At 31.3% G+C, this 15526-nt stretch overlaps 1 protein-coding gene across 1 annotated transcript; it reads left to right on the plus strand.

The window, feature by feature from the left end:
- Positions 1-1197: 1197 nt before the first annotated feature.
- LOC111622032 (G2/mitotic-specific cyclin-B-like) lies at positions 1198-14839 on the plus strand. The gene is made up of 8 exons (XM_023364330.1): positions 1198-1396; positions 11529-11675; positions 11749-11844; positions 11908-12075; positions 12140-12301; positions 13623-13859; positions 13921-14166; positions 14257-14839. Exons 1-8 carry the CDS (start codon positions 1367-1369, stop codon positions 14368-14370), a joined length of 1200 nt encoding a protein of 399 aa, XP_023220098.1. The 5' UTR covers positions 1198-1366; the 3' UTR covers positions 14371-14839.
- Positions 14840-15526: the final 687 nt, after the last annotated feature.

A 15526-nucleotide genomic window follows, 5' to 3' on the forward strand; every position in this document is an offset into this window, starting at 1 on the left:
AGTACGAGTGTTTCCTCAGAAAATACTGTACTGTACTTGTATGTATTGTTTACTTGAAAATATAACAGAGAATAAACTGCCCAAATACCCTTAAACAGAGGAAAAGTACGTCCTTTATAAAGGCATAGAGCCTTTACTACATGAAAATGAAAATTAATGAATACACTGTGTACAGTGATTTACCTGATAAGACAGACCCCAGAAAAATACTTTATGAGAGCTTTTATACTTTTATAAAGCTGTCTATAATGAAAATTAATTAACTAAGGATTTTTTTGCCTGCCAGGGTGTGGCCGAGTTATCCGGAGTGCCGGGTTATCGAGAGCCGAGTTTTCGAGGTTCTACTGTACTGCAGTTCTACTTTCTCTTTTATTACATACCAAACACCGAAAGAATTTAAAGTTGTAGCAATCTCCAGATAACTTAAACTATAATCCTGTGAGAAAAGACTGTAGCCCTATGTGAAAAATTGGCACTTCTTTGGAGCCAGGAGGACCAAAAATTGCCAACTTTCTGCCCAACAGTTGTAGAACCAGTCTTAAATCTTGCGGCCCAATTTGCATATCGTAATATGTAACCGTCGTAAAACGGTGGCGCTGGTGCATATACTTTCTTGGCACGAGATAAAATGCGATTTTACTAAATTGATAAGGTCAAATATAAAATACCAACACGTGTATGGATATTAACTGTAAAAGTAATTCAATGATTAAATTTATTTTGTAGCTGTAGCTGCTTATCAAGTTTACTTACACAAAATATCTGAAAAGTAAATAAAATATATGATAAAATTATTTATTTTTACCTTATTTTAGTAATAATTCAGAGCCAAACTGCCGTCCACCATTCCATTCGCGTAAAACTTCTGTCCACCAGATGGCATTGTATATTATTTTTTTTTCAAAAATGTATTTCTAATCTCATAAAATTATATATTTATATAGTGAATTTCGTAAATTAATACAGTAAACAAACGCATTTTAATTTATAATTTTCCTTTTAAAAAAATCTATTCGGTAACTAACGAAATATATTCTTTTAATAGTGATAAAATTATAATAATTTTAGAAATTATTATAATCTAATACATTTAGTAACATAACACGTTTTATTTGACGATATATTTATAAGACACAACATTATTATCAAATTAAATTCAAAGAACCGTCGGGATATTTAAATTGTGACGTCAAAAATATAACCAATATGAGAGTAGAAGAAGTCGAAAGTTCGCCAATCAGATAAGAGTATTTTCATTTTGAATTGGAAGTTTGACGAGCTGTTCAGATAAGTTTATTCCACGTGCAATTTTTTCGTCTTAGAGTTTGTGAAGTGCTTAAATTTCTTAAAATTGTTTTCTAAAGAAATGATGGCGACAAAAAAAGCTGATAGAGCGGTAAGATTAGAGATAAAAATGCAATTGTTCTTGACAAATCTTGTCAGTAAGAGAGACAACGGTCTCATTGTCACGTTTCTTTGTCAAATTTTTAATAAATTTATTTTAAATTGATTTTTCAAATATTTTCTTTACAATAGAGTTAATTATAAATGTAACCATTTTACACGGAAAAGTTAATTTTTCGAATCTAATAGGTCAGAGGTTAACTCAAAATTATTACAGTTTATTGTGTGACTAACTCATTGTCTTTTTCTGTTATAATTCTTACACAAATCTCTTATATCGAATAATACAGAAATCATTCGTTGTATTTTTTAAATTCGTTTATTTACGTTGAAGAAGAAGAATTTGACTATTCACGATTGTGTGTAGGGGGGGTTAAAATGTGATAAGTCAGTTTATCCAAATTCTTTAGAATTTCAAATTGTAGAATAATTTAGGAGTCAGCATACTTCAGTCAGTGGAGCTTAAAGTATAGGGTTGGCAACTAAGTGATTGCAGATTTTAAATAAGAAGGAAAATTCAAAATTTTTGCTTAAAAATATAACTTTATTCAATTAGGTATTGTCCATTTTTGTCAATGACCTCTTGCCATCTTTCAGGCAGTGTCATAATTCCATGTTTGTAAAACTTCTGATTTTTGCTAGCAAAAATGGAATTAAGTGTGTTTTTACATCATCAGCATCATTAAAAATTTTACCATTTAAGGAGTTTGCATGGAACGAAATAAATGGTAATCTGAAGGCGCAAGGTCAGGGCTATATGGTGGATGTGACAACACATCCCAACCTAGCTCCAATAATTTTTTGCGAGTGACCAAAGATGTGTGGGGCTTTGCATTATCATGCTGGAAAACAACACCCTTATGATTTGCCAATTCTGGCTGCTTTTCTTGAACTGCATCACTTAGTTTGGTGAGTTGTTGAATGTGCACATTTGAATTAATCGTTTGGTTTCTTGGTAAAAGTTCAAAGTACAGAGTTCCTTTATAATCCCACCAAACTGACAGCATAATCATTTTTTGGTGAATCTCAGCTTTTGGTGTCATCTGGGCTGGTTCATCTCACATCACCCACGATCTTTTCTGATTAACGTTGCTATAAACTATCCACTTTTTGTCGCCAGTAATCAGTCGTTTCAGAAATGGATCAATCTCATTGCGTTTCAGAAGAGATTTGCAGATGCTAATGTGTTGCGTCAAATGAATTTCCTCAAGCTGATGAGGGACCCATAAATCCAGTTTCTTGACATAGCCAAGCTGTTTTAATTTTTTTGAATGCATGTATGCAATACATTGAGCTTCTGTGCAATCTCACGCATTGTGCTATGACGATCTGAATCGATAATGGCCTTGATATGGGTCTCATCAACTTCAACTGGACGGCCAGATCGTTGAGCATTTTTCAGTGAAAAATCACCAGAACGAAATTTGGCAAACCAATTTTGACACTGCCTTTCTTTTAAGGCTTCATTCCTACATATGGCACATAACTTCTTGTGTGCTTGTGATGCGTTCTTGCCTTTTCAGAAATAATACAATAAAATATGTCTGAAATGCATGTCTTGTTCTTCCATTTTTAAATTGGAATAAAAACGAAACTAAGTAACTAATCGATACAATTTTTTTTTAGTAAATTAAAGGTGGAAGTCCAAACAATAAGAAAACAATATAGGTTAAATGCTTTGAACACGATGACAAAGCAAAAAAATGTGCTAAGGCCACCTATTGACAAAATCTGCAATCACTTAGTTGCCAACCCTATAGTTGTAATGAAGCAAAATAATTTTACTGGTTTTATCATTTAGTTTATTTCAATTAATTTTACTGTTCTTATTTCAGGCTATGAAAGGATTTTCAAGTGTTAAAATTTTTTTTTCTATTGTCTTTCAATTTTTGGTATTTATTTTCAAGCAATATACTGTTTTCTCTCTTAATTGTATATACTGTACGTTCTATGCATAAAGAATGTCACAAGTTCAACTGGCCTGATTTGAGTAATTTGATTTGAATTCAAATATTATAATTTTCATATTGTCTAATTTTATTGTCCCCCTTTTTCCAAAGTTTTTTTGAAAAACTTTTTTCTTTTCTTGAAACATGTATAACTAATACCTTCCCATCATTTAAAAAGTCTGGTTTCATTCAGTTGGTGAGTTGGGCTGGTTTTATGAGAGATACTTCTGTATATGTGAGCATATGCTATCTTTGTCCTATTTTAGCCATTACTTATTCTCAGGTATATTTTTAAACTGTAGTTCTATACTATGTTTAAACAAATAATTGAATTAGAAAATAATTCAATTTTTATATGTAATGAATTTTATATAAAACAAAAATGGGGGAATTTAAATAACTTTTTTTAAATACAGTACTTAACCTTTCCTAAATATGAAAGGTCAGAAAAAAACCTAATGTAACAAATGTTGTCTGTGGTGGCATATACAGCACTAAATCAATAGAATAAAATACCCTAGCCATTCCCTCTTAGCTGGTGTATCATGCCTGGCAGCAATTTGCTAGATATTTATTGGTGGCACTTATGAACAGCCTACTGATTGCACTGAGACAAGCTTAAGAGTGAGAATTATTTTTTCAGTAGTATTCAAATAATTATTCAACATTATTTTTCTTGGTGCTTTTTGCTATTTTTGTAAGATTAATTTACTGTGGTGCATTTTTCTGTGCCATTTTGTATTTCGAATAAATCAAAAATGTCAACTTGTGAAATTAGAAGTGTAGAAGAGGTACTGAAGGCAATAGAAACAGAACTGAACTCCTTGTAACCAGATCTTGTGACATTATCAACAGACTAATATTTGTTCTTTAACAATGTTCCTACATTGGTGGATACTTAGTTAGGGTTGTAGAACAGCATATTGATTGTTCTGGCTGTTTGAATCAGTGAAGACTTGTCCCTTCTATGAATCTAATAAATTTAAATGATTGTGAAGGACTTTTATATCCAAAGCCAGAATTTATCATATTTTTTCTAAACTAGAAAAAGCAATTGAAGTTGCTCTACCATCTTATCAGCCAGCTGTGATGTTTCATCTGAAAGTTAATTTGGCTGTGGATAGAAAAAATCTGATGATTTCATACAGCAAGAATGGACACTCAAAAATAGTTTAACAAATTTTTATTAAAATCAAATTATAGACTCTACATTTCAAACTACAGACACTGTAAATGATGCATATGTAAAGGAAAATTGTGGACTCCTGTCCAGAAAAATTATCAAAGTTGCACCTTTTTAAAAATGTAATTTTGAATTTTTTTAAAAACTTTTTTTGTTTACTTTAAGTCATTTGGTAGTTTGAGGAAGACTTAATTTAATAATTTTTTTTTGTGTGGCCAAATTATATAAAATAGGCAGTATAGTACTTGAAACAAAATTCTAAGACAGTTTGGGTCATTTGTAATTTTCTATGGTTATAAGTTCTGCAGACATCTCATTTTTCCAATGAGACATTAAACTGAGGTACTATAAGATTTCCTTGCTTTAGCATGAAAGAGATCCATGCCATAAAAACTTGAGAAAAGAGGTTGGGTTCTGAAAAATTGTTCAGTAGGTTGTCATCATTGCTTGGAAATTGATATAAAAGCCATTAAATAAAATAAGGAAATTTAGTCAATCCAGTATACAAAGTTCTGCAATATTGCACTTTATTGATAGTGTTTTAAATTTTATATGTATTACCTTAGTAATGGTGGTATGGGGGAAAGCCAATTTCAATATTACTGCAGAAAAATTCATTTTTTTCCCCCTGCAATAAACTCATTTTATTTTTTATTTCATATTGTATATTTAGTACTTAGCATATCATATTAAATATTTCTGGTGTGTTAATATTAAACCAGTGGTTCTCAAACTTTTTTGATTCTTGGCGCTCTCCTAAATCCAGGTTTTTCCAAGGCACCCTATGTCAAATTCTAACAAGTAAAATTTGCAAAATAACTAAATTTTTTAAATTAGAGAGTTCGCACGTTAAGTAAAAAATAAATAAAACATGTAGAGATGGAAAAAATGTACCGTGTTTACTTGCTTATAAGACAATCTCGCATGTAGGACGAGGTGTAACTTTAAAAATCAGAATAAAGAAAATTAGATTTATTAATACAATTTTATTTTATTTCATTTAATCACAAAGAAAGTATCAAATGCACGTAAATGCATACATTATCCTGCAAAATTACTGGCATTTTAAACTTTAAGGGAAAATCTTTTAAAATCAACAACATTTGTTCACGTAAAGCTGGACAATCGGAATTTTTTTTTGCCAATTCTTAACAGTTGAATCTACTCTCCGTCGATTACTCTTATCAGTTTCTCCAAATTCAGATTTCCAAATAATCAACTGTTTTAACGTGGGAATGGATTAAAACTTATATCAGGTTCCTGTGTGATTTTGGAATTTCAAATTTGAATTCAATTTAAAATCTTTGCTTTTCCTATTGTTATTTATCCTTACTCTTGACAATTCACAAGAATGATTAAAACAACCCAGATAAAATACTTCTATTTTTAAACAAAAGAGGGTGATCATCCAGTAAAAAATGTGAACGTGCGGTTCACAAAAATTATTGCAGAAATGTGAAGAATCCTTTGCTTGTGCATATAGGACGACCTAGGTTTTTGAAGCAGTGAAAAATGAATAAAAACCTTGTCTTATATGCGAGTAAATATGGTAATTGAACAAATTCAATTAATTATAATTAGTGGGATGGATTAGCCTGTTGATTACTGCAAATTTTCTCAAATCTTGAAATCAAATTGGACACAGCCACCCTCATTTCCTTCTCCACATTGATTTTCGTGCAATACTTAGTTTTTATCACAGCGACAGCTGAAAACCCAGCTTCGCACAAATAAAGTCACAAATGGAAATAAAATTCTGAGCTTTTCCACTCAGAAGAGGATAGTCATCTTTTTATTAATATCCAAAATTTAGTTAATACCATGCTACTAAATTTGTTTTCAATGTATTGTCGCAAGACAACTCAATAAGATTTTCTTCTGCAGCAGTAAATTCAGATGGAGCAATGGCATTAAATGTATCTTGAATTCTTGTAAAACATTACCACGAGAGAGCCATCGCGATGTGCTGGAGTACAACAAAGACGTGTGCTTGGATCCCATATCCTCGGTTTTTTGAAAAATCTTGTCTTCAATGGCAGAGTTTTTATAAAGTTTACTACATTCACTACATATTCTAAGGCCTGGTTCAATGTAGGACCCAGATATTTTGATGAGAGTGCTTCACTGTGAATAATGCAATGGGTCCACAGTGTATCAGGGGCTTTGCTTAGAATAAGTGCTTGCAATCCTCTATAACATCCAGACATAGAACGAGTGCCATCAGTAGATACCAATGCATTTGATCCACTCCAAATTATTTTTATATATAAAAGTATCAAAGATCTCGAGCCTTAGCACCAGCATTGATGCTTATACAAAAGAGAAGATCATCTACAATGTTGTTACTATTTATAAACCATACATAGCAAATCAAGTAAGCATCATTATCTGTGGCCTCATCCAACTGCAACCGAAATTCCTTCCCTTCTTATTTTTTCAATTAACTGATAACTGAGGTCCTCAGCTACATGCTGTATTCTGAAACTGATGGTACTGATGACTGATATACAAAGGCACTTTTGAAAACTTCTTCCCAGCAGATCCACCGATCCTAATGTTCACCATATCTACAGCAGCCGATAAAATGAGTTTATATGCATTGGTATGAGGCTTCTTACATTTTGAGATTCTATGTGCCATCTTGTAAGATGCTAGCAAAGCATTGCTTGATACTGATGCTTGCTTATAAAAAATACCTTTTTTTTATTGATTTAACACACTTAATTTTCTAGTGAAGTAGTCGCAAGATTAAATAACCATGCTAGGATGATTGGTTTCTAAATGGTGTTTCAACTTAATTGGTAGCAAGTACTCTTGTGCCAAAACTTTTCATACACAGTACGCTGTGGCCTTTCTTTAACATGGACTTCTGTCGACATAAAACCAGAGTTCGAAAATATCATGAGTTATTAAAATTTTACCCTTCTCCACACTCTTGCCACTGGTTGACAGTGTGCCTGCTATACTTTCACTGTCAGAATGCATATAACTACTTAGTAAAGACTGACTTTTTTTTTTTTTTAATGCATACGAGAAGAAATACTTTCAAAATCTTCACTTGATTTAATTATGAAAATATCCAGTCGATACAAACTCCGAAAACTAATTGAACAATGAAATCACGTAAAACTGACAGCTATTTATATATGAACACAAAGTACCAAGGAAGTTTGACAAACTATTAAAACAATTTTAAAAATTGCAGTGCCATCTGGTAAGCATTTGTAGATGCTTCTGCAAACAGTTATTATTGAGTTAATGGTTTAGATCAGGTCTGCTAGATGTCGCGTCTTGTCCTATTGAATTGAAAATAGGAGTAAAAATTATAAAAATTTTATAATAATTTGCGGTGACCGTGAGGTAGCTGCAGTGCAAACTTTGGGAACTGCTGTATTAAACTAAAAAGATATTTTCCTTGTGACTTTACTCAGGACCAGTTTTTAAAGAGTTGTCAACAGCTGAAGAGGTGGTTTAGACTCAAAATGTATACTAAACAATTCAAAGTGATTACTTTTGCCATTCTCTTTTAAACACATCCTGTATAAGTTCTACATTTATCAAGTTGAGATTTAGGTAGTACGACAATTGAATAGGACAATGTACTTTCATTATGTACTTAAAATTATTTTATTTTGGAGAATTAATGGTGATTTCTTTGTATATATGTCAAGTTTTCATCTGTTTGGGTAAATAGATAAAAACTTGACCCTCCCCCAGTGTTTCTTTATGCAGCATTCAAGAAGCGCTTTACAGTGAACACACTGAAACTGGTTTCTAATTGGCCAACACTGCTCGTGACATCATTTTGCTACACTCTTGCTGCATAAAGAAATGCAGCTGACATATAGGTTGACCACTTTTCCTCCCGCCAGAAAGAATGCATAACAATAACAGCATATCTATGGGATTTTTCTCATATGACAAGGCTGTTTTCTGTGGACAGTGGTGTTACTTGATAGAAATGGCTACATAAAACAGGTCCTTGCCTACCTACAAAGCATGAACTTCAAAGAGCAATCTATATCAAAGAGTACAAGTAGTAAGACTAAAATGAAATTTTGCTGTCATGTATTCTGGTCTGATAAGACCCTTTACATTAAATATTTGATTTGGTTTAGTCTTTTATTGCTCTAAAATTTTTCTTAAAATTACTGTGTTTGATTTTTGGTAAGCTAATGTGAATTATCAAGATGTTTAGAAGATTCAAATATTAAATACAGTATATAATAATCAATCTATTAGATTGAAATTATGATAATTTTTAATGCATGTCTTATCAAAGTTATTTGTGGTTTATATACTTGTAATTTAAAATAAGTCATTTTAACCAATCGCCCACTGTATTTCGTACTAAGTGCTCGTGAATTTTTTTTTACATTGTTTAAGTTTGAATCTTAAACATAGGTTTAATATTAGGGTTGAAAAAATTTTAATGCTCAAATGGGGTCATGAGGGAAGTCTGGGAACCATTGCTTCCAAGTATACAGAAGGATGTGTGTGGGTCATATTCAAATACTATACCATTTTTATATATATAAAAATGAATGTATGTTTGTCTGTCCTTTATGCATTACTACACCATTTATTCGATTGCCATGAAACTTTGGGAAGCTGTTTAATACACTCTTGCGAAGGTTTCTGGCATAGTACATTTATCCTAAGATAGATGGCACACGTGTATACGAGCATTTCAGCACGGTTAGGAGTTGAAACTTGAAATTTGGTACAGTTAGTGTGCATTCTCGTGACGTGCCCTAACAAGGGATTTTTTGAAATCTTACCGGGGGAAAGGGACAGGATTAAGGCTTCAACAATGGAAGTGTTAAGAGAAAGCAACGTGCAAGATTTACAGGCACAGATGCGGTTTTTTGCGTTAAATCGAACATAATTTTAGACCCATCTAAAAATTTTCTAATTAGTCTGAAAACGGGAACCTAATTCTTGCATTCTGTGAAAATGGGTAAGATTGGCTGTAATGTAATAATCTTAATCTTTGCTATCGTTACTTTTTGCCCAAGCAATGCTGGGCTTATCTGCTAGTTTTTATATAAGACTTGAAGCATCCATGGAAGTTTTGTTCCAGACTCCTCCATGAATACATTTCTCCAGATACCAAGGGACAGATGTATTGTTATAAATAATTCAGTTAATATACAGCATCTCTAACTTAATATTCAAATATCAGTTGATGATTACATAGGCAATTTTATAAATCAAAACAATCTGAAGACCATTAGTGACCTCTATAGAACAAACAAAGTAGCTTTTAATTGTTCCAAACAATGCACTTAGATTTTCAAGAAAATTTGTATACAGAGAACTATTATTGATCAAACTTGAAATTATTAACACCAACTGTGTCTAGTCTGTCAGACATGTTCATTATGGCATAGGAATGCTGTAATTTGAAACAATGATCAACTTTTAGAGGAATTCTTTGGACATTAATCCAAATATAATGATATCCTAGTAGATAAGTATAACTATATAATCACTATACACAACCATTATACAGCAAGAAACTACAAAAAACTTTATAGTTTCTTGCTGTATATTGGTTGTGTATAGTGATTATTTATGTATACCCAGGCTGGATGGCCGAGCGGTCAAGGTGGCAGCCTACTGCTCTGGGATCGAATCCGGACGGGTCAAGGAAACCTCGGGAATTTTTCGGGGGCTGATCCATTTAGATATGTCTGGGACTCCGTCCCTCACCACCCGGTCACCCCATTGTGGCCCTGCTATAAGAGGCCCTCTTGGTGCCCACAGGGTGGAAAGAGTATAAAAAAATAATAATAATAATAATTGTGTATACCCAGTTAAGTCATTGAATATCTTCAAAATGTTGGAATAATGTTGCTTGGCCTTGCATTATAAGTTTTGTACAGTGCATTTTACAGGCTGTTTAAGTAGTAAATGTTCATAATTTTCTTGGAAGCAATTTTGTCTTATTGAAAAATGTGCACTCAAAAATTGAGTATTCAAACTTCAAAGTAAACATTTAATATTGATTCTTCTATTTCATATTGCATGCTGTAAAAAAAAAATTTGTCAAACTTGTAGAAGAATTAGTTGTTTTGAATTAAGTATTGCTGTGTATCTTGCAAGTGATGATGCTTATAAAATCTTTATTAATAGTTAAAGGACAGTCTATACAGAAGTTATGTTTTGAGGTCAGTACTTCAGGATAAGTCTGTATCTACTTGAATGTGTAGTATATGAATAAAATCTTCATGTATTTATACATTTTAATGATATAGGAATACAATTGAAATTCTGTTAACCATTCCTGGCAAGAATCAAATTTTTAAATTTTCATAATTTTATTTAGAAATCAAATTAAATACCATAATTAAATACAGTGGAACTGTTTATCTGGATCCCATTAATATGGATTTCTGGTTTATCCAGAATAAGAGACATACAGAAAACATATATATTATTTGTGTGTGTGAAAAATCAAAGAACTAACTTTTAAGTAGTAAATTCTTGCCTAAGTATAATGTTGCAGCTGTAAGAAAACTGTTTTTTCTTGGATCAATACCAATTTTGAACACTTGCAACTTTATAATGAGGATCTGGTAACAAAAATACAGTACCGTATATCACAATTACTTTGGTTCAAACTAGCCCTTTTAGTTTCCCTATGGAGTGCTAAGAATAACTACTAGTTGACTTTGAAAAAGGTCCATAAAGTTTTACACCACACAAATGGCCAGGAAACTTATCTATTTACAGTATCAGTTGGTACAGTACATGTACACATGTCTCTTGCAACAATATTGTGTGCAATAAGTAAAATATAATGTACATTTAAACCATGTGTTATTTATGTCAAATTCAACTTTTTTTTAATATTTTAAACTTTAGATTCTTAATGTAAGCTCTTTGGAGATCATTTAATATGAAATAATTTATTCTATTAACTTTTACTTTGCTAAGAAAATGGTTTAAGAATTAACTAATTTCAAAATTATATTGTCAATATCTAGTTACAGAATATTGGAAACAGAGAGAATATTGTATATGGTAAGAGTAACATACCAGTACAACAGCCACAGAAACAGAGGCTAATTCTTGAAGATATTAAAAATAAAGTAGTCGGGAATGTTCAGAGAAAGCCTGTTGTAATCAAACAGGTACTTAAATTTTTTCTTGTCTTACAGAATTAATTTTTTTCCTCTAAATTTAATCTTTTTGCAATTTATTTAGGATTTTATAGAAAAAATACCTATTAAGATTCAAACGATACCAAAGCCTAAACCTGTAGAAGTCAAAGAAATTAAAAATGAAATTATTGCAGAAAAGGTACAAATTTTTTGTTTTTTTTAACTTTTTAATGTGATTTTGGTTAAAGAAATAAAATTTCAGATCTCTACCGATGAAATGGATGTTTCTGAGGTGGAAGAATTGGCAGAGGCTTTTTCTACTCGGATGTTACCTGGTGATGTAAATGACATTGATGCTGAGGATAGTGAAAATCCACAACTTGTTAGTAATTATGTCAATGATATTTATAAATATTTGAGAGAATTGGAGGTAAGTTTTTTCTTCTATAATCTGTGTAAAAATGTAAATCTAAATTGGTATTCTATTTTTCTAGATTCAGTATCCCATCAGAGTAAGTCATTTGAATAAACAAACTGAAATAACAGGGAAAATGAGAGGTGTTTTGATTGACTGGTTGGTTCAAGTCCATGTAAGATTTCAGCTTCTTCAAGAAACTTTATATCTTACTGTGGCAGTTATTGACAGATTTCTTCAGGTAACCTTCTTTATAAATTAGCTAAACTAAAATAAATAGCATTTTGTGTGTGCGCGTATATATATATATATATACGCACACACAACACACACACAGAGTTTCATGTAATATTAAGTCAGAAAATATATTCTTATCAATTTTCTTTATTAGAAGCAAACTATGGACACGTATAAATTTTTATATATTAAACACTCATTTTGCAAATCCAATTGTTTTTTAACCACTATCTATAGTGAACTATTGAAAACTGGAATATCACTTTATTCTGTTTGCTACACCAATTTTTGAGTCCAAGTTGTCAAGATTTCAAAACTAAATTGATTTCCTTTTCACTATCATAAAATAATCTAATTCATTTGAACTTTCATAATTTGACTGACTTTGAACAATAAAGTACGTCATCTTTTTTCAAAAACCATTTGAGATGAAAATTCATCTAGGGATAATTTTAGTTGTATTAAATTGCAAAAATACATAAAATAAAAATTGCTAAATGATGTAGCACTTCAACATTCTAGTTTATGAAGATTTGAAGGGATCAGTGAAAAAAATACATTTGTTTCTACTGTACTGAACAAATCTACTTAAGTAGATATCTTCTTCAAATTAGTCTTGCAAATAATTTAAGTTGGTTGTGTGGTTTTTAAGATAATTGTCAGAAGTATAAAATAGCTAATATAAAATGTAGTCGAATAGTTTAGTTTATCAAAGATTTTTTACATATATTGAATAACAAAACTATATTTAACTTTGTTAAAACAATTTTTATAAAAATTAGGTACTATATTAAAAACAAATTTTTAAAGATTATAATTGTAATGAATTGTGTCAACAGATAACAAAATATGAAAAAGTCAAATTTTGAATACATAGACCTTAAAGTTAATGGCCTAATTGGGGAGGGATATCTGCTATTGCTGAAAATTCATAATATTTTAAATGATATCCTGTGTTGTAAGTGTATTATCAAAATGTTTTATTCACTGAGTAATCTAGTTATTTACAAATGTCTAATTATAATACCCATTGACTCAACCTTTTTTAGTGTACCTCAATTGCAAATAAACCATTTGAAGAGAGACTACTTGATCTCAATCTTTTAATAATCTTCAAAGTACATAAAAACATTTAAATGCTGTTTATAGAAATTGATCATTTGTTGTTTAATATATTTATTCCCATATACAATGAATGAATGTCCAATTTGTTACTTCTGAATTGATATCTGCATGGTTTAAAGTACATGAAGATTCAATGAAGATTTACAACACATTCACAAACTAAACAGAAGTAAATAATAAACTACTATTTTTAATTATAGGAATGTGAAGTTAAGAGGAATAAGCTTCAATTAGTTGGTGTAACTGCCATGTTCATTGCATCGAAGTATGAAGAAATGTATTCGCCAGAAGTCAGTGATTTTGTATACATCACAGATAAAGCCTATAAAAAAGAAGAAATTTTAAAAATGGAATGTCTTATGTTGAAAAAGCTCAACTTTTCTCTAGGAAGACCTCTTCCATTGCATTTCTTGAGGAGAAACTCCAAAGCTGGTGATGTAAGTAATTTATTCTGGAATAATTTCCTTGTACAGTTTTTACATAAACTATTCTATGTAGGTTGATGCTACAACACACACACTAGCAAAATATTTAATGGAGACAACAATTGTTGAATATGATCTTGCGCACTATTCTCCATCTCATGTTGCAGCTGCTTCTTTATACTTATCTATGAAATTATTGGATAACTCTCCTTGGAATAAAACTTTAGTCTATTATAGTCAATATGACGAATCCCAATTACTACCTTTGGTGTATAGATTGTCACACATTATATATACAGCTGAAAAGAATAAATTACAGGTAAGTAATTGTTTGTTTGCAAATTTTTAAAATAAAAAAATTAAAATGTAATTTGATTTTTGCAACTTTTTTATAAATTTTGAATTCTAGGCTATTCACTCGAAATACAGGAGCAGTAAATTTTTTAAAATTAGTACAATTCCACAACTGAAGTCTAAATTAATCCAGCAATTTGCCGAGAAACATAAACAATCAACCAACTGATCTTTCATGCTATTACTCTCGTAAATGTGTTTTTCATAAAATATATTTTCGTGGTTGTAAATACCATAAATCAGGAAATTTATATTTGTCTAATATTTAAGTATTTGGGACTGAATATTTTACAACTTTTTAACAAACATAGCTGTGTAATTGTACTTGTCTTCAGTTTCTAATAAAGTTTTTTAAGGGATTCCTGCCATAGAATGGGAACTTTATGATTTTGGATTTAATGTTGCAACTTTTATAAGAAAAAAGCTATTTTAAAATGGACTATCTTGTTTTTAAAGTGAATTTCCTTTCAAAAATGGTCTTGTTTTGCAATCCTTTTTCTTTTTAAAGAACTTTTCTTCAATAACAGAGGGTGGAACTCCATAATTCTTGGTTTATGGTTTTGATCAACAATTTAAGTGTTTGTGTAAAAATTATGTAAAAAATCTAGACAATAAAATTTTATATATGAATACTGAATTTAACTGTTAATAAAATTTTTAGTATTAAAATGCTCCCAAAGACAGATACACTAGTTTAAGTAATTTGACCAAATCTGGAAATCAGAGAATTATTGAAATGGGGAGAAATACACTGCTGGCCATTAAAATTGCAACACCAAGAAGGAAAGCAAATAAAAAAAAGATATTTATTGTACATAAACAGTATGGCATAAAGACAAAATGATTAAATTTGCAAGCAGTTTGGGGGTTTACAGGGGCGCGAAATTAGTAGACACAGTTGCCATCCCCTGCGGCTAAAACGGCCCTTATCTGTTTAAGCATGGAGTTGAACTGGGCTTGGATGACAGAAACGGGCAACTCATTCCATGCTGCTTCAAGTCTATGCCACGCTTCATCAACTGTATTAGCAGGAGAGGGGTGGCGGGCCAGTCTCTCAGCAACCCATGACCAAATATTTTCAATTAGTGAGAGATCTGGAGACCATGCAGGCCAGGGCAACAATTGAATATCCTCTGTATCGAGGAAAGTCAGAACTCAACGTGCAACATGAGTCCTTGCATTATCTTGTTGGAAGATGGCATTTTGCAGGCCTTGAAGATAGGGCACAACCACTGGATGTAAGATGTCATAAATGTACTGATCTGAGTTCAAATTACCATCGATCTGAACTAGAGATGTGCGTGTCGTGTACCCAATGGCTGCCC

This window comes from Centruroides sculpturatus, unplaced genomic scaffold (genome assembly GCF_000671375.1).
Source record: "Centruroides sculpturatus isolate CEXI.00-Female unplaced genomic scaffold, Cexi_2.0 scaffold225, whole genome shotgun sequence".
Taxonomy (NCBI): domain Eukaryota; kingdom Metazoa; phylum Arthropoda; class Arachnida; order Scorpiones; family Buthidae; genus Centruroides; species Centruroides sculpturatus.